The sequence below is a fragment of the Pollicipes pollicipes genome, unplaced genomic scaffold (assembly GCF_011947565.3).
Source record: "Pollicipes pollicipes isolate AB1234 unplaced genomic scaffold, Ppol_2.1 Scaffold_4740;HRSCAF=5597_pilon_pilon_pilon, whole genome shotgun sequence".
Lineage (NCBI taxonomy): Eukaryota > Metazoa > Arthropoda > Thecostraca > Pollicipedomorpha > Pollicipedidae > Pollicipes > Pollicipes pollicipes.
The window spans coordinates 15,484,632-15,502,729 of NW_023596545.1; the positions used below are offsets into that span (position 1 = coordinate 15,484,632).

General features: G+C 52.1%; 1 protein-coding gene across 1 annotated transcript; it reads right to left on the minus strand.

Annotated features, from left to right (window-relative positions):
• Positions 1-4,027: 4,027 nt before the first annotated feature.
• On the minus strand, positions 4,028-14,392 carry LOC119099199 (uncharacterized). Its single transcript, XM_037222307.1, has 7 exons — positions 13,956-14,392; positions 11,873-12,038; positions 8,780-8,902; positions 7,880-7,984; positions 7,187-7,411; positions 5,300-5,399; positions 4,028-4,682 (listed from the first exon to the last, which is right to left on the minus strand). The coding sequence occupies exons 2-7, from the start codon at positions 12,026-12,028 to the stop codon at positions 4,492-4,494; spliced, it is 900 nt and encodes a 299-aa protein (XP_037078202.1). The 5' UTR covers positions 12,029-12,038; positions 13,956-14,392; the 3' UTR covers positions 4,028-4,491.
• Positions 14,393-18,098: the final 3,706 nt, after the last annotated feature.

An 18,098-nucleotide genomic window follows, 5' to 3' on the forward strand; every position in this document is an offset into this window, starting at 1 on the left:
CGTGCATGGTCTGCTGCGAGAGTATAAAACGTTTCCGACTGTATTTGCACATGTGGCATGTGACATGTGACTAGAATATGTCAACTGCAGTCATAAACGGCACTGAAAGTCATGCATGTGCTGTGGTTATAGCACTTCCAAATTTCTGTTATTTTAGCCGCATTACACGCACACCTTTTTACTTTAGGGATCTGATGGACAATAAAAGTTCTGTGCGGACTGAGAAAATTCACATATCTGTGCCAGCATCGGGGTTCGCGCTGCCCTGACCAAAATGGGCCAATAGGCATGGCGACCCTCACAGCCCTGAACACGCGCGAGAGAAGCATACCCCACTCAATCGCTGGTTCCACTTCGTTCACTGAACAGAAAAATACATTCTTGGGCTTTCAGCAACACCTTCGAGTCAGCTGGTGTTTTTGCTCCATGAAGCGCTCGTCGAGGCAAACGAAAATGAGTCTACCTTACTAAGATAGGAGCGCTTAAAAAGCTCTGTTAATCACATAAAACCCTTCGTCGCAATCGTTGACGCAGACGTCGAGGATAAATATCGATGCGAAATAAAGATGGGGATTTTTTGTATGGAGCTCAATGCGGATTAGTTCGAATGGACTGGATCACTCGCTCGCCTAGCGAATGTCTACGATTCTTCGAATGGAGGTTGGGCCGTGGGGGGGAAGACCAGATTTCATGAAATGCATCGGCCTTTTGCCTGCTTGTTTGATTACTTTTAACGCCTTTTGAGCGTGACTTGGTCTCCATACTGGTGGGTCCAGACGAGAACTGGTTGGTCAAAGCGTAGAAGTCATAAAAAAACACCCGCGCCATGTGTTTACCATTCACATCTGCCATGGAGCTCACTTACCACCCGATGACGCTGTTGCGGTTCAGATGCCACCCGATGCCGCTGTTGCAGCTCAATTATCACCCGGCGCCGCTGTTGCAGCTCAGTTACCACCTGATGCCGCTGTTGCAGCTCAATTATCACCCGGCGCCGCTGTTGCAGCCCAGTTACTACCAGATGCCGCTGTTGCAGCTCAATTATCACCCGGCGCCGCTGTTGCAGCTCAGTTACCACCCGATGCCGCTGTTGCAGCTCAATTATCACCCGGCGCCGCTGTTGCAGCTCAGCTATCACCCGATGCCGCTGATGCAGCTCAATTATCACCCGGCGCCGCTGTTGCAGCTCAGTTACCACCCGATGCCCCCGTTGCAGCTGTTACCATCCTATGCCGTTGTAATATTTTATCACGCACCCCGGTCACGCATATGTTGTTCCGAGCATTGAATAAAACCCCGATTAAAACTGACTGAGTGCAGTAATCAGGGACGTCTCTCAAAGTATGAATATGTCTGTCACGTGATGGCTTGGTTTCAGTTAGCCAGCAGCCGGACTCAAAGCAACTGTGTGCCGTAAATTTAACGCTCCTAGCATGTCATGATGCATTTGCAAACAGTGAACGTAACGATGATTCCAACGGTCCAAGTATATTTCGTGTACAGACTTGCATGTGTCATATCAGCAGCTTTGTTCTGCATTAGTACCATGAGAATATCCTCGCATGCAGACATCATGACATTTGTTTCGACTGTGAAGATAAAGAACTAGCTAGTGCCGGTGGCATAAAAGCGAGTGGCGGAGTTGTGCCCGGCGAGTGGCAGGGGATGCCATCCAGCGTCCGACTCTCATCATAGGGTCATATTTCTCCTTCGACTGAAGCCGCCGACGGCCGTGTCATAGCGTTGCATAGCTCGTTACAGGTATCTCCGTCCATCCGGCGGGGACAGAGGGCGAAAAGTTTGCTTGGCTGTCTCTCAACTGCCCTTTGTGGGCCCACAGCCTGTTCCTCCAGCCTATTCAAGAAAATATAATCTGAAAGTTAGCTTCGTAACAATTTTATAGTTAACTTATCTTTTATACACGGTGCCTTAAAACTGTATTCCTGCACATTCACTCTATTATAAGCGCTGGCACGTTCAACGGTTGAGATCCCTTTGACGTGAGGGAAGCAAATGTAGCGATGTATCTTCCGTGTTATCTGGACAAATTCGCATTGTAAACAGGAGTTGGACACCGAAAAAGCCACAAGCAACGGGCTAACTCAAATCTACACCGCTTCGCTACCTACTGCAAGTTCCATATACAGCCCTCGGTATATACAAAACTGGGGCATGCTGTGAATACTGCCAGTAAAAGAAAAACAGAGTTCCCTTACACCAACAGTAGACATTTTTTCCCTCCAAGTCGAAAAACAGGAATATGCAGACATTGCTGGTATGAACCAAACCAGTCTTCCCAATAATTGGTTACCTACCATGCCGTGACGTCATTGCCTGCCACACTCTGTCGGCAGCAAAATCGCAAGTTTTCAGCAAAACACAGCTGGAGCCATGTTTGTTGACCGTGTGTCCTCTGAGGTGTTTCCGCATATCCTCGAAGAGACACACATCATATCTACACCTCATTTTTGACGTGATTGATATGGTATCTTAGGAGTATGCGTCTGGGCCTTCCCCGAGCACAATATGCGGCTAAGAAAACCTGGTCTTTATTGTCAATGGGCAAACAAGCGTGGTTGGACGAGATCTTCTATCGTCTAATCCCAAACGCTCCGGGTTCCCAGCAAATCCCGCCGAGCGATGGTGCGCACACCTCAAGCGCGCACGCGTATGTGGCTGTTTGATGAGCGCATTGGAGACAAGAGCTAAGGGTCGCGGGGCACACTAGTATGACGTCAATTGCCATATTTTACGCTTTTCATCTAGTCGTTTCCGGCACCGTACCAACAATAAGTGGTTTATTACCTTATGTTTACTATGCTGTCGAAAACTTTGATAGTCTTTTCTTCTGTCAATGCTCATTTCTTTTAAATTGACGTCATAAGGTGTGATATCGTGGCATCACTGTCTCCGAAAAAAATGAAGCTGCGCAAAGAATTTGTATGGATGGAAATCCGTTCAGACATCACTGAGATTCGACCATTTCGTGTTTAAGCCCCTTGTAACCCCTACCAATGCTCCGTCCGAGCGTCTCCGGCCCTGTCTCCTATACAGCCTTCGCCATGCCAAGAAAAGGGAACAGAACGGGGAGCGGGGCAGGGCCAGCAGGGTATGTCCGGGGATTGGACTGTCGGGCTGCTACTGCAGGGAAGAGGAGGAAAGCATACGAGAAAGGCACGGCCGCGGGCACGGGAATGCGCTGTGCGGTCGGACCGGCGGAGAGCCCCGTCCCCACGGTAGTCGAGGGGCTGGGGGCTCGGCCATGACCGAGGGAAGGGCAGAGAGCCTTTTCAACACACCGCTGTGTCTCCTTGGACCTTTTGCGGCGTCTCAGAACGGCCTCAGCTGATGTTGCTAGGTGAGCACGGTTTTCAAGTTCTGGGCAACGACACAATGGACATCAAATTTGTGGCTTGGACTTTTTAAATTGTTAAGTGTTCGCGCAACAAGCTGCTCCCAGTAAACCAGTGATCACAACGCCTCTGGAACCAGATGATCTACGCGACAGAATAAGTAAGGAAACTCCTACCAATATGCATTAGTGATTCAGCGTCAGATTCCGGCGATGCCTTCAAAGCATTCTTCTGAATCAAAACTGACATCAGCCACGCCAGCAGTGAGTCCGATTCGAGCCCACTCCCCTAATGCGACGTAAACAGAAGACCGGGCCAAACACGGTCACTCGCGCCGCCACCAACAGGCGAGCTTCGACACCCAACATCTGCACGCAACGGCACAGCTGCCTGGCTAGAAGCACCCGCTGTCGCTTCCCCTGACCTCTGTCGCCCCTCCCCCCCCCCGGCGCTGCCTGGCTAGAAGCGCTCACCGTCGCTTCCCCTGACCTCTGTTGCCCCCCCCCTCCCCCTCTCCCCGGCACTGCCTGGCTAGAAGCGCTCACCGTCGCTTCCCCTGACCTCTGTCGTCCCCCCCCCCCCCGCCGGCACTGCCTGGCTAGAAGCGTCCACCGTCGCTTCCCCTGACCTCTGCCCCCCCCCCCCCCCCAGGCACTGCCTGACTAGAAGCGCTCAACGTCGTGTCCCCTGACCTCTGCCGTCCGCCTGCGATCAGGCCCAGATGGCCTGGCGCAGTCGCGGTGGCCGCTGATGAAGACTGATGGGTCTCGACGGCACAGTCCACGTCGCCGCGTTAGCCACCCAGCTTTATTTGACTACAATTGGTCCCCGAGAAGGCGCTGCGTAAGGTCAGTGGGTTCGGCTATGATAGCAGGCGTCTAATTCTGGCTTCAGCTGTGTGATAATCTGTTTTCCGGAATAAGAGCGCAATATGAGTGAACGAGGTGCATAACGATAAGTGAATAAAAACGGAACTAAATATCAAGCTCTGCTGAACAAAATGTGTGAATTTAGTGACGCATGCAGTACTTTTTAATTCGTGTCGCTTCTTTCAATAATAACATCATAGCTAAAAGGAGTGATAGCCATCAGATGCTACGCCCTGTGAATATGTTTTCCTCGAGCTGATCCATGGTTGTCATAGGTGCAGAGCGTCCGCCTCCCGCATCGCTCCGACGTGGCTGCCGGGCTTCAGAGAAACTTCAGGTTGCTCGGTCCGCCGCCAGATGACAGGAAAGTACTTGGATATGGCGCGGTCGCCGGGCCTGAGAGGCGCTAGCAGCGGAGGCGAGACGTCCCAAGGCCGAGTTGTAATCACGGTGTCGTCGCCTGGAACGGCCAGACCCGCGGCGTAAACAACACGTCCCGGGATCAGCTGCGTGCTGGACTCCAAGCCCCGGGGGAAATCCGCAGGCACTGGCTGCGAGCTGTATGGAAGCTAAACAAATGTCTCTCAAGAGCTCACTTTTCGGGAGCGTCGCCACAAAATCAAACTCTGCCCGTTTCTGCGGGAACTGAATCGGTGGGCTAGATGCGCTATTGGTGCTGAATTGGATAACATTGATCACAGCGCTGAGAAATCTGTGCTGTCGGGGTTCTGCGCACGCTCGAAGGAGAGGGTGGGAAGTTAGCGTTAGGTGGCCGTGGCTTTCGACCATTTGGTAGTTTCACTGCACAGCAACTGGCGCCTATGCTTTTTCCTAGGTTTGGGGCAGCTACTACTATGCTGATGCTTGATTGTCGTGTCCTTCATCACCCGCTAAGTACCCCATAACTGCTCGCTGCAAACTGACTCCACACAGCAGTAGTTCGTAAGGCACGGTAATGTTAGATAAAGTTAGCTTAGCCTGCATTAGGTTAGGTCAGGTTAGGATAGGTCAGGTCAGGCCGGTTCAGGTCATATCAAATCACCTCACGTCATGTTAGGTACGCCCCAAGTGACATACCGAGCCAGCGCGTGGAGAGCACGCGCCGGTGGGACGACTGAGAAGCGTTGCCAGGAGCGCCGTGCACAGTCTTCATGTGAAAGACGATGCAGTCCCCCGGCTGGAATCAAAGGCCAGCGGCAAAAACGCTGGATGCAGCTCGTTCAGAACACGACACTTCATGGGCTAAATAGCATTAAACCTAGGACTGGATGTCATGCTCCTGAATGTGGCCGCACGTTGGACGTAACGCTTCAAGTTTTGAGCTTTAAGGGCCGCCGGTATGGTGACATCGCCATATGTGGTGTGCTTCCTGAGTGTCTGGTGGTAATGATCTTGGCATGCGAGGTCATCCGAGATTGCTACCATCACGGGGAAGGTGGTATGTAAGCAATGTTTCCCTGTATACTAACACGCCGTCACGTAGGCTGATGTGTGCCAGAGCGGTCGAAATATGTTTCCCCAAACGACGAAGCAGGCCGACAGTGCATACACATGCGGGCAGCGCTTACCAAGTGCATGTTGGACACATCTGGTCTCATAAATAAGACGCAATCAATAAAGCGCGGAGTCAGGTGGGCTGGGAGAACACGCCCCTTGCCTCAGGCCAAGTGCGTGAGATTTCGGAGTCAAGAGAGAAAGGCAACTATGTCGTTTTTGTTGCATGGCTCTTTGGCTCGGCGCCGTATGCTTCGTTGGACTGAAAGAACCAAAGGCGAGGTATATTGGAGTACTCAACACCTTAAATGTGATCATCATCAGTCATAACGTCCACTGATGCCAGCCCACATGGCTCCCACACGCTACATTGGTATAAACAGCTCGCTCCTCTCCAGTGAGACCGATGAGGTGGCTGTCGATGTTATACCTTCCTTGACCGAACTACATTTCTGCCGTTCCGCCGCTGTGAAGCGTTCGGGCTGTGTTCACCGCTTCTCCCGCTGCGTTACGTGGCCCGGACACGAGAGTGTTGTCACCTCATCGGCTCAGATGAGCCGTTCACGGACTACGGTCTGACCAGTTCATCAGGTTGCCAGCTGAGCCAGCGGACACCACAAACCATGCATCAGGGCATCGCGACTGTTCAGGACAGGGTTCAACTGTACAAAAGAGACGGTCAGCGGGGCTCGTTTCCGTGCGGTCCACCGCCCGGAGGGTGGCACGGCACGGCACGGCACGGCACGGCACGGCACGGCTTGACACGGCTTGACACGGCACACTACCCATGGCGATAAACATATGTGATGGCGGTAAGAAATTTTTAAAACAAATCTCCACACCTATCATGGACCAGATGCGGACCGTTTTCTCACCAGTCTTTCAACTGCGCACATCACGGAAGAGAGAGTTCCTTGAAGCCTTCACCTCTATGGATCACGTTAAGTATTGTAACCCCTATTACTCCGATAAAATGTTTTGGTTTGCATGAACTAAGTGAGACTATTGTGCATATATATATATATGGAGCACGCATATATCTGGAGATTTGCAGCATGCAAAGCCACACCGCGCTAGATGTGCACAACAGTGCTATCCCATACGTGAATGAATCGCTCTGGCTCTGCTCGTCACTTCGTTGTACCAGGTCAGACCTCCGGTCATCTGCATGGGCCCCGTGAGTCCCCCTCCCTCTCAGTTCCATAGGCCCGGTGAGACCCTGCTCACCGTCATGGCCCCGTGAGGCCGTGCTCACCTCGATGCGCTCGGTGAGACCCTGCTCACCTCCAAGGGCCCAGTGAGACATCGCTCAGCTCCATGGTTCCATTGAGACCCCCTCTCACCTCCATAGGCCTGGTGAGACCCTGCTCACCTCCATGGGCCCAGTGAGGCCCCGTTCATCTCAAAGGATCCAGTGAGCCCCCGTACATCTCCATGGGCCTGGTGAGATCCCCCCCCCCCCCCGCTCACCTCCATGGGCCAGGCCAGCAGCTCGTGCTGACCGCTGTCGATCTCGTCGCTGGGTACGTCCTCGTACCGGCGGTGCACGGCTCCGGAGCCGTCGCTCAGCGGGTACCGCTGCTCGGTGGCGAACTTGCGCGGGTAGAACCACGCGTTCCAGAGGTGCGAGCCGCGCACGAACGAGATGGCCGTCTCCAGCGGCACCGGGTCCACCGGCATCCAGATGCTGCATACCTGGCGGCCAGCCGAGGGAGGTGGGTTACCGCGCCTTGGGGACCGGGGTACCACAATGAGCGGACCGGGGTACAGCGCTGGGTACCGCAGTCAGTCATCAGTCATCAGGTCTGTCAGTCATCAGGTCTGAAAGGCAGAGCTAGACTAAAGGACCTGACAGTCCTAACAAAAGGAGGACAACACTATCAACAGGACTAGAGTGATCCAAATAGGACGTTTCAACTTTTGGTAATTGATGCACAGTAGGACCACAGAAGCGGAAGAAAACAGAAGAGACAGGTTGAAGACAAGAAGTGTGGCAGCCCTGAGAGTCAGGAGACTTCAGTATGGCAGCCCTGAAAGCCAGGAGACTTCAGAGGTGAACGACGACTATAGAATGAGCGCTGAGTGGCAGCTGAGTCACGGGCACGTATGACGAGAGCTCGCTGCAGGGGATGCTCGACGCGCCCCCCCCCCCCCCCATCATACCTTGGAGCCGTCGATGGGGTAGTAACTCTGGTCGTGGTGCCACGGGGTGCGCTTGGCCGTTCCCGGCTCCTTGTTGAGCACGTGCTCGTGGTAAATAGCGGCTTCCTGCAATCACACTACTGTCAGCGATCAGTGGACGAACCAAAGGGAGGCCTGGGACGCGCCATAACTGGCGCAGAGACATTGCTCCGCAGGCGACCTGTTCTCCTCATCCCCTCCTCCGATTCTGCCAAAGCACGGCTCAATAAAGTCGTCTTCATACGGTTGGGGACGACGTGCCAATGGCGAGTGCATCAACGTTATGTTTCGGTAGCACCTCTGAACGAGGAGAATTTGGTCAGCATATGAGCGAACACTGCGGCAAGCGGTCGGCTGATATTAACAACATGGACCCGGGCACGTATGTGCACCTCAGTGTCGCTTAACCCATGCGTCGCGAACACATTGCAAGCGAACTATAACATGGATGCTGCATGCCTGACATGAAATCCCGCCGAGGCACATGACCAAAGCCAACAAGGTGTGCTTGAGTAGTGTTACTAAGGTCGGCTACAACTTGAAACAAAGATCGGAAAGTTTTTATCCTCCCGTTTTGTGTTCCCTAATGAGGCCTAATGAGCTCGATGTTGTCACTACCTGGCCGGTATTAAAGCAAATTCACAAAGCTTGATCACGAGCGGGGATCTATAATGAATATGAACCGTGAGCCACACCAGATGCGAGGAGGGAGCTGGCATCCGGCCATGGCAGCTGGGCACCGGTCCAGCTTCAAGTGCGTCCTCGACTCAATAAAAACAATCACGGCTTTCGCTAGCCGGCTGTCACCAGTTCATCTCCGCCGACCTGCGCTCTGTTCCAAGCCGACATGACCTGACCCGATATCGTGTTAGCCGTACTGACCTGAGATTCCATCAACCTCCCGGCGATCTCGGCAGCCGGTGACTCCATGATGAAATTCTTGAACTCGGGGATCTTCTCCCAGTTGCAGTAGTCGTCGAAGTAGGCCCCCTCATTCTCGTTATCCTGGTGTGGCCAGAGGCAGATGGCGCGTTAATGAACCGCCGGCCTATCTTGACGAGGTAAATGAGACCTCATATTCTCGACGACATGATCCACGCATATTCGCATCACTTGTTAACACCGTGATGCACATAGCGCTAACCTTTACCATTCCGATAACGTCGGAGGCCGGCCACAAGATGTTTCACATCGACTCCGGCATGCCGAACTAAAGGTCGTTGAATGTTTATAAATAGGTGCCCGAGCATCATATTTTTATGCATCGGTCACACAAAATTTGTTCGGCATTGCTTCCTGGCAACAAGGTTCATTTTACTTGATTCTCGTTCGCGGTAAGCGTGCCTGTTGAATGGCACTTTCATCGATATTTGGTGCCGACATCTGGACGGCATGGTGCACAATCTCCAACACCAACTGTGAAACTGCCTTCGCAGATGCTCCGCCAGCGTATCGGACAGTACGCCGCCAACGAAACAACAGCTTAAGATATTGCTTCAAAACGCATTCCGTTACTGCTGCTGCGGGAGGCAACTTACTCGCTTCAGCCGTCAAAATCAAGGCAGGAGATTAGTAAACCACAAACGAGTAGCCTTCCCAATCTCACACGCGTCAAGGAGAAAAGTATCAGCATCCCAGCTATCTAATTTCGGGTACTTTGTATTAATTTCGGTTTGAAGCTATTGAAGCATCAGATTTTATGAAATAAGCTCACATAACTACTGGCATACCATTAATTGGAGGAGACTACTCTGGACAACACAATTTCTCTACTTAGTTGATATGTTCCTCAGTACGTCAGTGCTTGCTTTCGTCACCGTACCTTGCACAGCATTGATTGGAAACCAATTGACGACCGTTTTATCTGCAAATCGTGCTCACGAACACCAGATATGACCGACTCTGTAATTACATATTTATTGGCCTTAATCGCCACATGGTCCATAGAATGTCAGGATTGGAAAGACGTTAATAGTCTGCACGAAACAGCCTGCACATATTCGCGGGCATGCAGCTCAGAAACTAAACGAGCTTAGGCCTCAACAGAACGGGGCTGTGGACTGCACCGAATAACGTTCAAGATCGTTTTTTCAGTCCAAAACTCTATACAAATGTGGAACACTCTTTAAAAGGCGGGATGCGTCAAACAAACCAGCCACTACAACCCTGTACCAAACGGCCTTGAATTCTAACGACTCCCAGTATCCCCTTCATCCAGGCCGCGTCCGCCAGCGTAGTGAACTTAAGCTCCGTAAACAGTTCCAGACGAGGGTGCGCTGGTCTGCTGTGCGCCAGACGGTACTGGCGCGCGCGCGCGTCCGTTCTGCGCGGGACTGTGCCAGTCGACGTCAGGGTAACTGAGATGGCACGACCGGCTTCGGCGTGGTGCAGCACCGTCATGCACTGCGCCGCTCGGGACGCCGTCCCGTCACATCACGAGGCTCTGCATGTTGGTACTAAGGCGCGTAGGACGGGAGCGGCGGGCGGGGCTCTCCCAGCCAGCCATTTCTGTGACGCAACCCTTGCACTGGAGTGCGCAAATTCTTAAATTCCTTAACGCTGTTATAGACTAAATATATTAAAGGCTAATGCTGTTGCATACCAAATAATAATTGACTATGATAGGCGTGCGCCCTCCTGCACTGTGTGGATGTCTAGTGCGGTGCACAGCCTTCCTGATGCCTTTCTACCCGCTCCTGAGTGTTGTCAGCCTGGGTAATGTCTGCCTTGACATGCGGATGGCAAATATCGAAATGAGGAGTGGTAAAAAGACAAACCAATGTGCCGTGAATACGAAGATCCGAGTCTCAGTCAGAGTCGGGGAGAACGGTAAATCAGAGCCGTAAACGCGTGTAGCTTGAGCTTCGGCATGCAGTTCAGTTCGGATTGGTCTGGAATGTCTCAAATCTTACCGAGTTGCTGAAACCACCGATGACCTAAAGCTGCGCTAAGGAAGAATGGGATTGGTGTCAGGTTGCAGAATTAGACAAAGTACCGCGTTGTGTCAGTGCGGCATTGACATAGCAAAGCAAAATATGTGATCGTTTTAATGCCAGCTGTTATCGTAGTCATCGAATGTATGATTTGAACGATCATCGGATGTGATTTCGACGAGGCGTCAAGAGATTGTGCACGCGCTTGATGCCCGATGCAGCTACTGACACCTCTCCTGATGGAGATGTGTGTAACTGTCCACGGCTAATGGATGGTAGATGCAGCTGGAATGTACGCATACCCCAGTCATTTTACTCGTTTCTACAGCTGTGTCCCTAACTGTCTCACTGCGCGTCACTATAAAATATAAAATTTACAAATTGATACCCGCCTCCATCCACGTGCGCGTTGGGAGAAATGCATGCTGTCTGTTGGCACTGGGCAGCTTGTGGTGACTCCACGTTGCATCAGTTTGTGTATATGAGCGCTGCATGATAACAGAAAATATCGTAAGGCCCAGATACGCAGCACAAGCTTACCAAACGGTCGCATAGGTTATATTTACCTCCTCGCCAGGGGTTTCAAAGCAGGCCATTTTCATTTCCGATCAAGATTTATGTTTCAAGTCGGATATTGGTACAGGTAGGTCTTTGCGAGGGAACGGTGTAGTATTGAGAAGATAATGAGCTGAAAATTTAGCAATCGTAGCAAGTTGGGGGTTTGCCTTGAATCTTAAATCTACCTATCGGTTGGCAGATGTGTGATCAATCCACATACGTTCGCTACTGTAGATGTCTATATTTCATGTGTTCACACATCTCTATATTTACTTCTCGGTCTCCTCCTGAAGAACGTGCCTCATAAACACATACCCGCACACACGCGCGCGCGCGCGCGCGCACACACACACACACAACACACACACACACACACACACACACACACACACGCGCGCGCGCGCGCGCGCGCGCGCGCGCGCACTGTATGAGAGTGGTGCCATATGAGCGCCAGTCCCGTCCGGTCAGAAGCGCCACTGCCCACCTTCAGACTCTCTCCAAACGGACTGGGCGCCGCCATATTGGCGTCGATGCCGCGTCGCACCAGGTCCACCCAGTGTTGGGAGAAGACGCCGCGCAGGCAGACCACGCCGTCCATGGCGAACTGCTGGATGTCCAGCTCTGAGACGAGGCGAGCCATGGTGCCGCGGCTGCCGGAGGGGAAGACGCGCCGCTGGTCAGCAGAGCGGCAAGGTGGACGTGGGCGGGGCGAACCGGAGGGCGAGCGTTGGCCCGACTCTGGGCGAACAGGGCGGAGACCACTGTCACAACGGCGGTGACCAACTGTCACAACGGCGGAGACCACTGTCACAACGGCGGTGACCACTGTCACAACGGCGGAGACCACTGTAACAGCGGCGGAGACCAATGTCACAAGGCCGAGACCACTGTCACAACGGCGGAGACCACTGTCACAACGGCGGTGACCAAGCTGTCGCAACGGCGGAGACCACTGTCACAACGGCGGAGATCACTGTAACAACGGCGGAGACCAATGTCACAAGGCAGAGATCACTGTCACAACGGCGGAGATCACTGTCACAACAGCGGAGATCACTGTTACAGTGGCGGAAACCTCACTGTCATCGTGCAGACGATGACAGAACGGTGGACATGGCGGTGATCGGCACAGAGAGGGAAGACGATGCGGTGTTCAGCGCATATGTCGCCGCTGACGGCACATGGGCAGGTCATCTGTCAGCGCATACGTCGCCGCTGACGGTACATGGGCAGGTCATCTGTCAGCGCTGGGAACGGTGCTCACGTCTGTATACAACAGAAGGCGACAGGGGCGGAGAAGCCACACAGGCCACTGAGCGGCTCGTTGAAGTACGATCGGTCTCATGGAGTCATTTTGTGGTGGACTGACTACCAGTGGGCCTTCTTGTTAATCATGGTCGTTGTTTACCCATGCTCACAGTTTTATTCATGCTCCACGAGTCATGGGTAGGTGGGAAAATAAACATCCTGGCAGTATGCATGAGTGGCATGGAATCACAAAAATGAAGTAATCGACGTTGTATTGGTAATTATGCACGAAAACAGTCCATCTTTTCTAGTTTGTTGCTCCATGATGGGAGTGATTCTGGAATGCAATCCTGAAAAAAGGTTGATAGAACCTTTACTCTTTCCAACAAACTTGCAACAAACTCGCAATAAGGCTTGAAGACCATTTAATGGGGCTAGCGCAGTCGCGAAATGACCTTCTAAAACCAGGTCCAATACTGAGTTCAATAAAACACAATTCTTAAGGAGAGATGATAGCTTTGCGAATATGGTATTTGCGTAAGGTTTTCCATTAAATCACAGGAAACTGCCTCCAAGAGCACAAGCAATTACACTTCGGAACCCTAAAAGCACAAGGAACTGACCATATTACCATTCTGAGTTGGGTGTAAAAACTTTTACGGAAGATGCTGTCAGTGCAACGCACAGCTTATGGAAGAGTGTACAGGCTGCATATCATAATGGTAAAGGCTCGCTGTGATTGCAGATCACAAAATGTAAATGTCGCGGGACAGAACGGCATATTTAAAAGAAATCGAATATGGTAAAAGGTCTCAGGCTCGTTTTGAGCCGGCTAATCTGTGTTGTGTTTGAATAAGCCGGATTATTTTATGTTAGATCACAGTTATGTTGTCAGTTATCATCGTTTTCCCCGACGACATCACCAGTATGGATATTTATTCTTCTCACCATCCCTGGCAGTCTTTTCAATATCGTTTTGCAGCCACGGTTATTTCAACTGTCCTTTCAGGTTCCTATGTCGCACTACCTTCCCTTTCCTCCTTTTTATAGAAGCGTTTTCATATTTGGTCACGTGGTGTTTTGCTCCGCAGCTACAGCTTTCTTCTCGCGAAACCATGCTGGCGATCTTTTGACGGTATTTTGTCATGCGTTCATTAGCCGAGAACCTTCCGCCACACATAGTTTTTGTCACAGCCTCACGTACCACGGCTGGCATCGACGCTCAACAAAATCCAGAAGAGCTATGTTGCTTGGTTCTAATCTGAAGGGAGGGCAAGGTGACCTTGAAACTGGTCCTCACCTGACCAACCAATACGTACCGTGCCGGCGGGATATTAAAGCGAGCTGATCGTCGGCGACTGGGTGCTGGGTGACGTCACGCCTTGGGCTGTTGGAGAGACACACACTCGAGCTTCTCACTGATGTCGCGCTAGATTGAACACCTCCAATGAGGACTGACACCGTCTGTGGCCGATTTCTTTGGTTGGATGGGGCGTTGTCCCACCGCCGGTTTCCGTATAAATTGCGAGCGACGTGCTGCTTTACCCCCTGATCGGCTAGTGCCGTCCTCTTGACGCCACACTCTTGCCGATCACTGTCGGTCACTGTCCTTCGGTACGACGCACCCCAACCGGCTTCGCCAGCTCGACCTCAAGTCCGCTGCCGCTGCAATGCCTTTCCGGCGCTCTCCTGCCCCTTAGTATCCTGTCGTCCGCTCCTCGCCAGCACAGGCTCTCCCGCCGCCCGGCTGGCTCGGTCAGCGACTGCGGCCCCTCTGCCCCCTCCCCCCATGTGAGCGATTCCCGGCACGCGCCGCGGCTAGCGACGACACAGAGCGGGGTCACGTGGTCCGAACAAACAGACCGCCGCGTAGCAGCGCCCGGCCGCGCCGGCCGGGCCAGGTCCTTGGAGATCCGGCTGACCAGGTTGTTGGAGGGCTGGCTCCGGCCGGACCAGGTCCTCGGAGAGCCGGCTCCAGCCGGACCAGGTCCTCGGAGGATCGGCCCCGGCCGGGCCAGGTCTTCGGACGGCGCCCCGGCTCCGGCCGGACCAGGTCCTCGGAGAGCCGGCTCCAGCCGGACCAGGTCCTCGGAGGATCGGCCCCGGCCGGGCCAGGTCTTCGGACGGCGCCCCGGCTCCGGCCGGACCAGGTCCTCAAAAAAAACCCGGTTCCGACCGGGCTCGGTCTTCGGAGAGCTTCGGCTCTGACCGGGCTCGGTCCTCGGAGAGCTCCGGCTCCGACCGGGCTCGGTCCTCGGAGAGCTCCGGCTCCGACCGGGCCCAGACGCTGACGGCAGCCGGCGCCTTTCACGGGTGCTGCTCTGGTTTGTTGTGTGTAGAGGTTTGATCGAATCACGTGATGCAGAGATCGTGTCGGGATCGCAGCCCCTGCTCACAATAGGTTTGATCGAATTACGTGATGCAGAGATCAAGTCAGGATCGCAGCCCCTGCTCACCATTTGCGAAAACCCTAGATATCCATCGCGTAGGTGCGGTGCCTTTTGATTTATTTGGTTTTATTTATTTGGCCTTTTCCACTCCGCCTACCACTTACCACTTCTACAGAATTTTTGGCATGTCACGGGCAGTGTGGGGTCACGACATAGCCGAAGAAAAAGACGTGCTATGTGCTGTGGTCTGGTGGTTTGGGGGACGGATGGGACCGCAGCTGGACTTACGACGCTCCACGTGCGTTTTGAGGTGTGGAGCACGAGGAGCGGCTAAACCCGGACGTGACGGGTGGGGGCTTGCCACGACCAGTCATTCAACGTTAGGCATTCATGGCCTCACGCTTATGATACGTCACGTGTAGTCATGTCACGTTTATGACATGTCACGCATAGATTATTTCGCAAACTATGATTTACATACAGATGCAGATGCATGCTTTTACCAGGTCAATCCGCAATTGACCTGCGGCTTTAACACGCGCCCGGGTGGCCGGCTGGATACTCCTCGTTCGGGTGGGGGTCAATTTCCCCCCCCCCCTCCCTCTGAGATCTCGGGAACTAAGAGGGCTAGAGACACCAATTTTACGGGGTGTGTTGACCTGTACGTGAAATCACTTAGGTCAAATTTTGAGGTTTGTAGGTTATGACCTTCGGGTCAAATGAGGTCAAACAATGTCAAATTGCAGGCTGGTCTCCAAAGTGACTCCAGAACCTAAATAGCCGTTTCTAAACAAAAGGTCGCATGCCCATTTAAGGTCAGTGACCTTGTTTGACCTTTTGAATGTCATGGTGGCCAAAATCATGCAAGCTGCTCTGGGTTTTGCATTTAAATAAGCGACAAAGATTACGCTCGACAGTACGTTCCAAAAAACAAAATGTTGACCTGGGTCATTTGAGGTGAGTGACCTATTCTGACCTCTGAGAAGTCCATGACGAAATGTAATGCAGTTCCTGCTGTCAATAAATTGGAAATGAGCACCAGAAACTGCCCAATACAGCAAGCCCTAGAGAAATAAAATAGGTTAGTTTGACCCTGGTCCGACCTTCATACCTGACCATAGTTTAATGTAATTTGCTCATTCAACTGTTGTGTTGTCTAAGAAAGCATCTCAGAGATGTATGGCTTTGTCTAACACATCGTTTTTGCATCAGACTGAACGATTCCCTAGAAATTGAGTTCGCTGAAACCATAGCTTGACTTTGACCTGCCATAGGTCAGCAACTTTACGATGTACTTTTACATTTGTGCTTCCAAACGATCCACTATTCTATTATCTACAGCTATGCAAAATTTGGCGCGACTACGCCGCGCCGTTCGGAAACTTCCGAAAAAAACCTTCGGGGGATCCATTTGACCCCCACCCGAGTGCGTGCTAACAGCCTCTCGCCCAAAAGTATAATGCACGGAAAATGTGCCATAATTAAATACATACACCTACAGTCATTCTGTAGCATACAAGTCAGATCATATCAAATTCAGCATGGTCAGGAAGCCGTGTGTCAGTCTGGCAAAGACGCCGCGTCGGAAAGGTGCCACCTCAGGTCAGGCGGCGGCCAAACAGAGGAACAGGAAGCCGGAGCAGCTCGGGCGGCGGCGGGGTGCACAGTGTCGGACCCCGACGGCCGGAGCAGCGCCTGCATCCTGCCTCTCGCAGGGACGGGTGCACACCTCGAGCTGGAATCAATAAACCACCTTGCACTGTCTACAAATAACACAAAATCAGCTTGTCTACTAAATTATGCAGTCAGAATTTTGCGGGCCCCTTACACGAATGGCACTGTCTCAAACCAGCTAAGGGACTCAGTCGAAAAGGTTGGCCTAACCTACCCCCAAAACCTGAACTCTTTGCGGATTTCGGTCGCTTGAATTTGCATCTTCGATGTTATAATAAAAAACCTTGTTTGATGTTCATTAAATGCCAAAATTGCTTGTGGCTTACTTCTATTTTAAGTTCATGTGAGCCGCCTTTTGTTAAAAGCTTAGAATGCAATATGATTTACAGCAAACGCCATAGCAATGGATCACTGATGACTGGCGCTGTCCCCGATCGCCTCGTATAACCACCACAGCTACGATTATGCGATAAATGCCCTTTACATTGTTCGGGAAAACATGCGTCAATTGCTGTCTGGGCCACCCTGTACTTTTAAAAGCTGCCGCATATCGCAGTCAACTGTTATCTATCCCAATCCAAGCATCATAATCTAACAAACTTGCCAAACATTTGCAAATTGGCTTAACGCATGAAGGAGTTTGTCATTCAAAACATCGCATACCTATCGGATACTATACAGGATACAGGATACCTTCCTACAGGACACTATTTGATACCAAATTAGCATGTGACTTATAGTGATACGTTGACGTACCTACCAATTATTTTACCAATAGCTCAAATAATTGTTATATATTTATTTGACCCAGTATGCCCTCCCTGCTCCTATGCATTAAGAAGACTTAGAGGAGCATTACGGGGACCTCAGCTCAGTATTATAGGACTCAGCCGCCTCCCCAAAAGTATACAAAGTGATGCCCCTGGTCTCTCATCTCTAAAAGACTGCCCAGTATGTCAGAAGGGGGGTGGGAGTAGAACGCATATCTTGTGCGCGGGGATGACAACTCTCGAAATTTATGACGCACCCAGTAAAAGCATGACGTGGGTTAATGTGTGGATCATGGCCCCAGTGGCCGCCCACGATCATGGCCCTAGTGGCGGTCCACGATCATGGTCTCACAGGCGGCCCACGATCATGGCCCCAGAGACGGCCCACCAGCATGGCCCCAGAGGCTGTCCACGAATTAAGGTGGACTTCTGAACGAAATGGAACTAGTTCACAGGGGAGGGGGGGGGGGCGGCGTTGTATTCAAGGAATATCGGGTACCAAGGGCCGGTGATCCCTTATAAATTACAAAATTATGAATGGGAGCCTTCTCATTTTCCAGAAAAGGGTCTCGCTAACCTAAGCAAGGCCTCCTGATCCAAAAAGACCCTCCTGACGCATAGAGGGAAG

Coding starts and splice junctions, on each gene's coding strand:
- LOC119099199 (XM_037222307.1), bottom strand. CDS start 12,028: ATGGCTCGCCTCGTCTCAGAGCTGGACATCCAGCAGTTCGCCATGGAC. Junction 7,985..8,779: donor GGAGGTTGATGGAATCTCAG/GTCAGTACGGCT, acceptor GTGTGATTGCAG/GAAGCCGCTATTTACCACGA. Junction 5,400..7,186: donor TGCTGGCCTGGCCCATGGAG/GTGAGCGGGGGG, acceptor CTTTGATTCCAG/CCGGGGGACTGCATCGTCTT.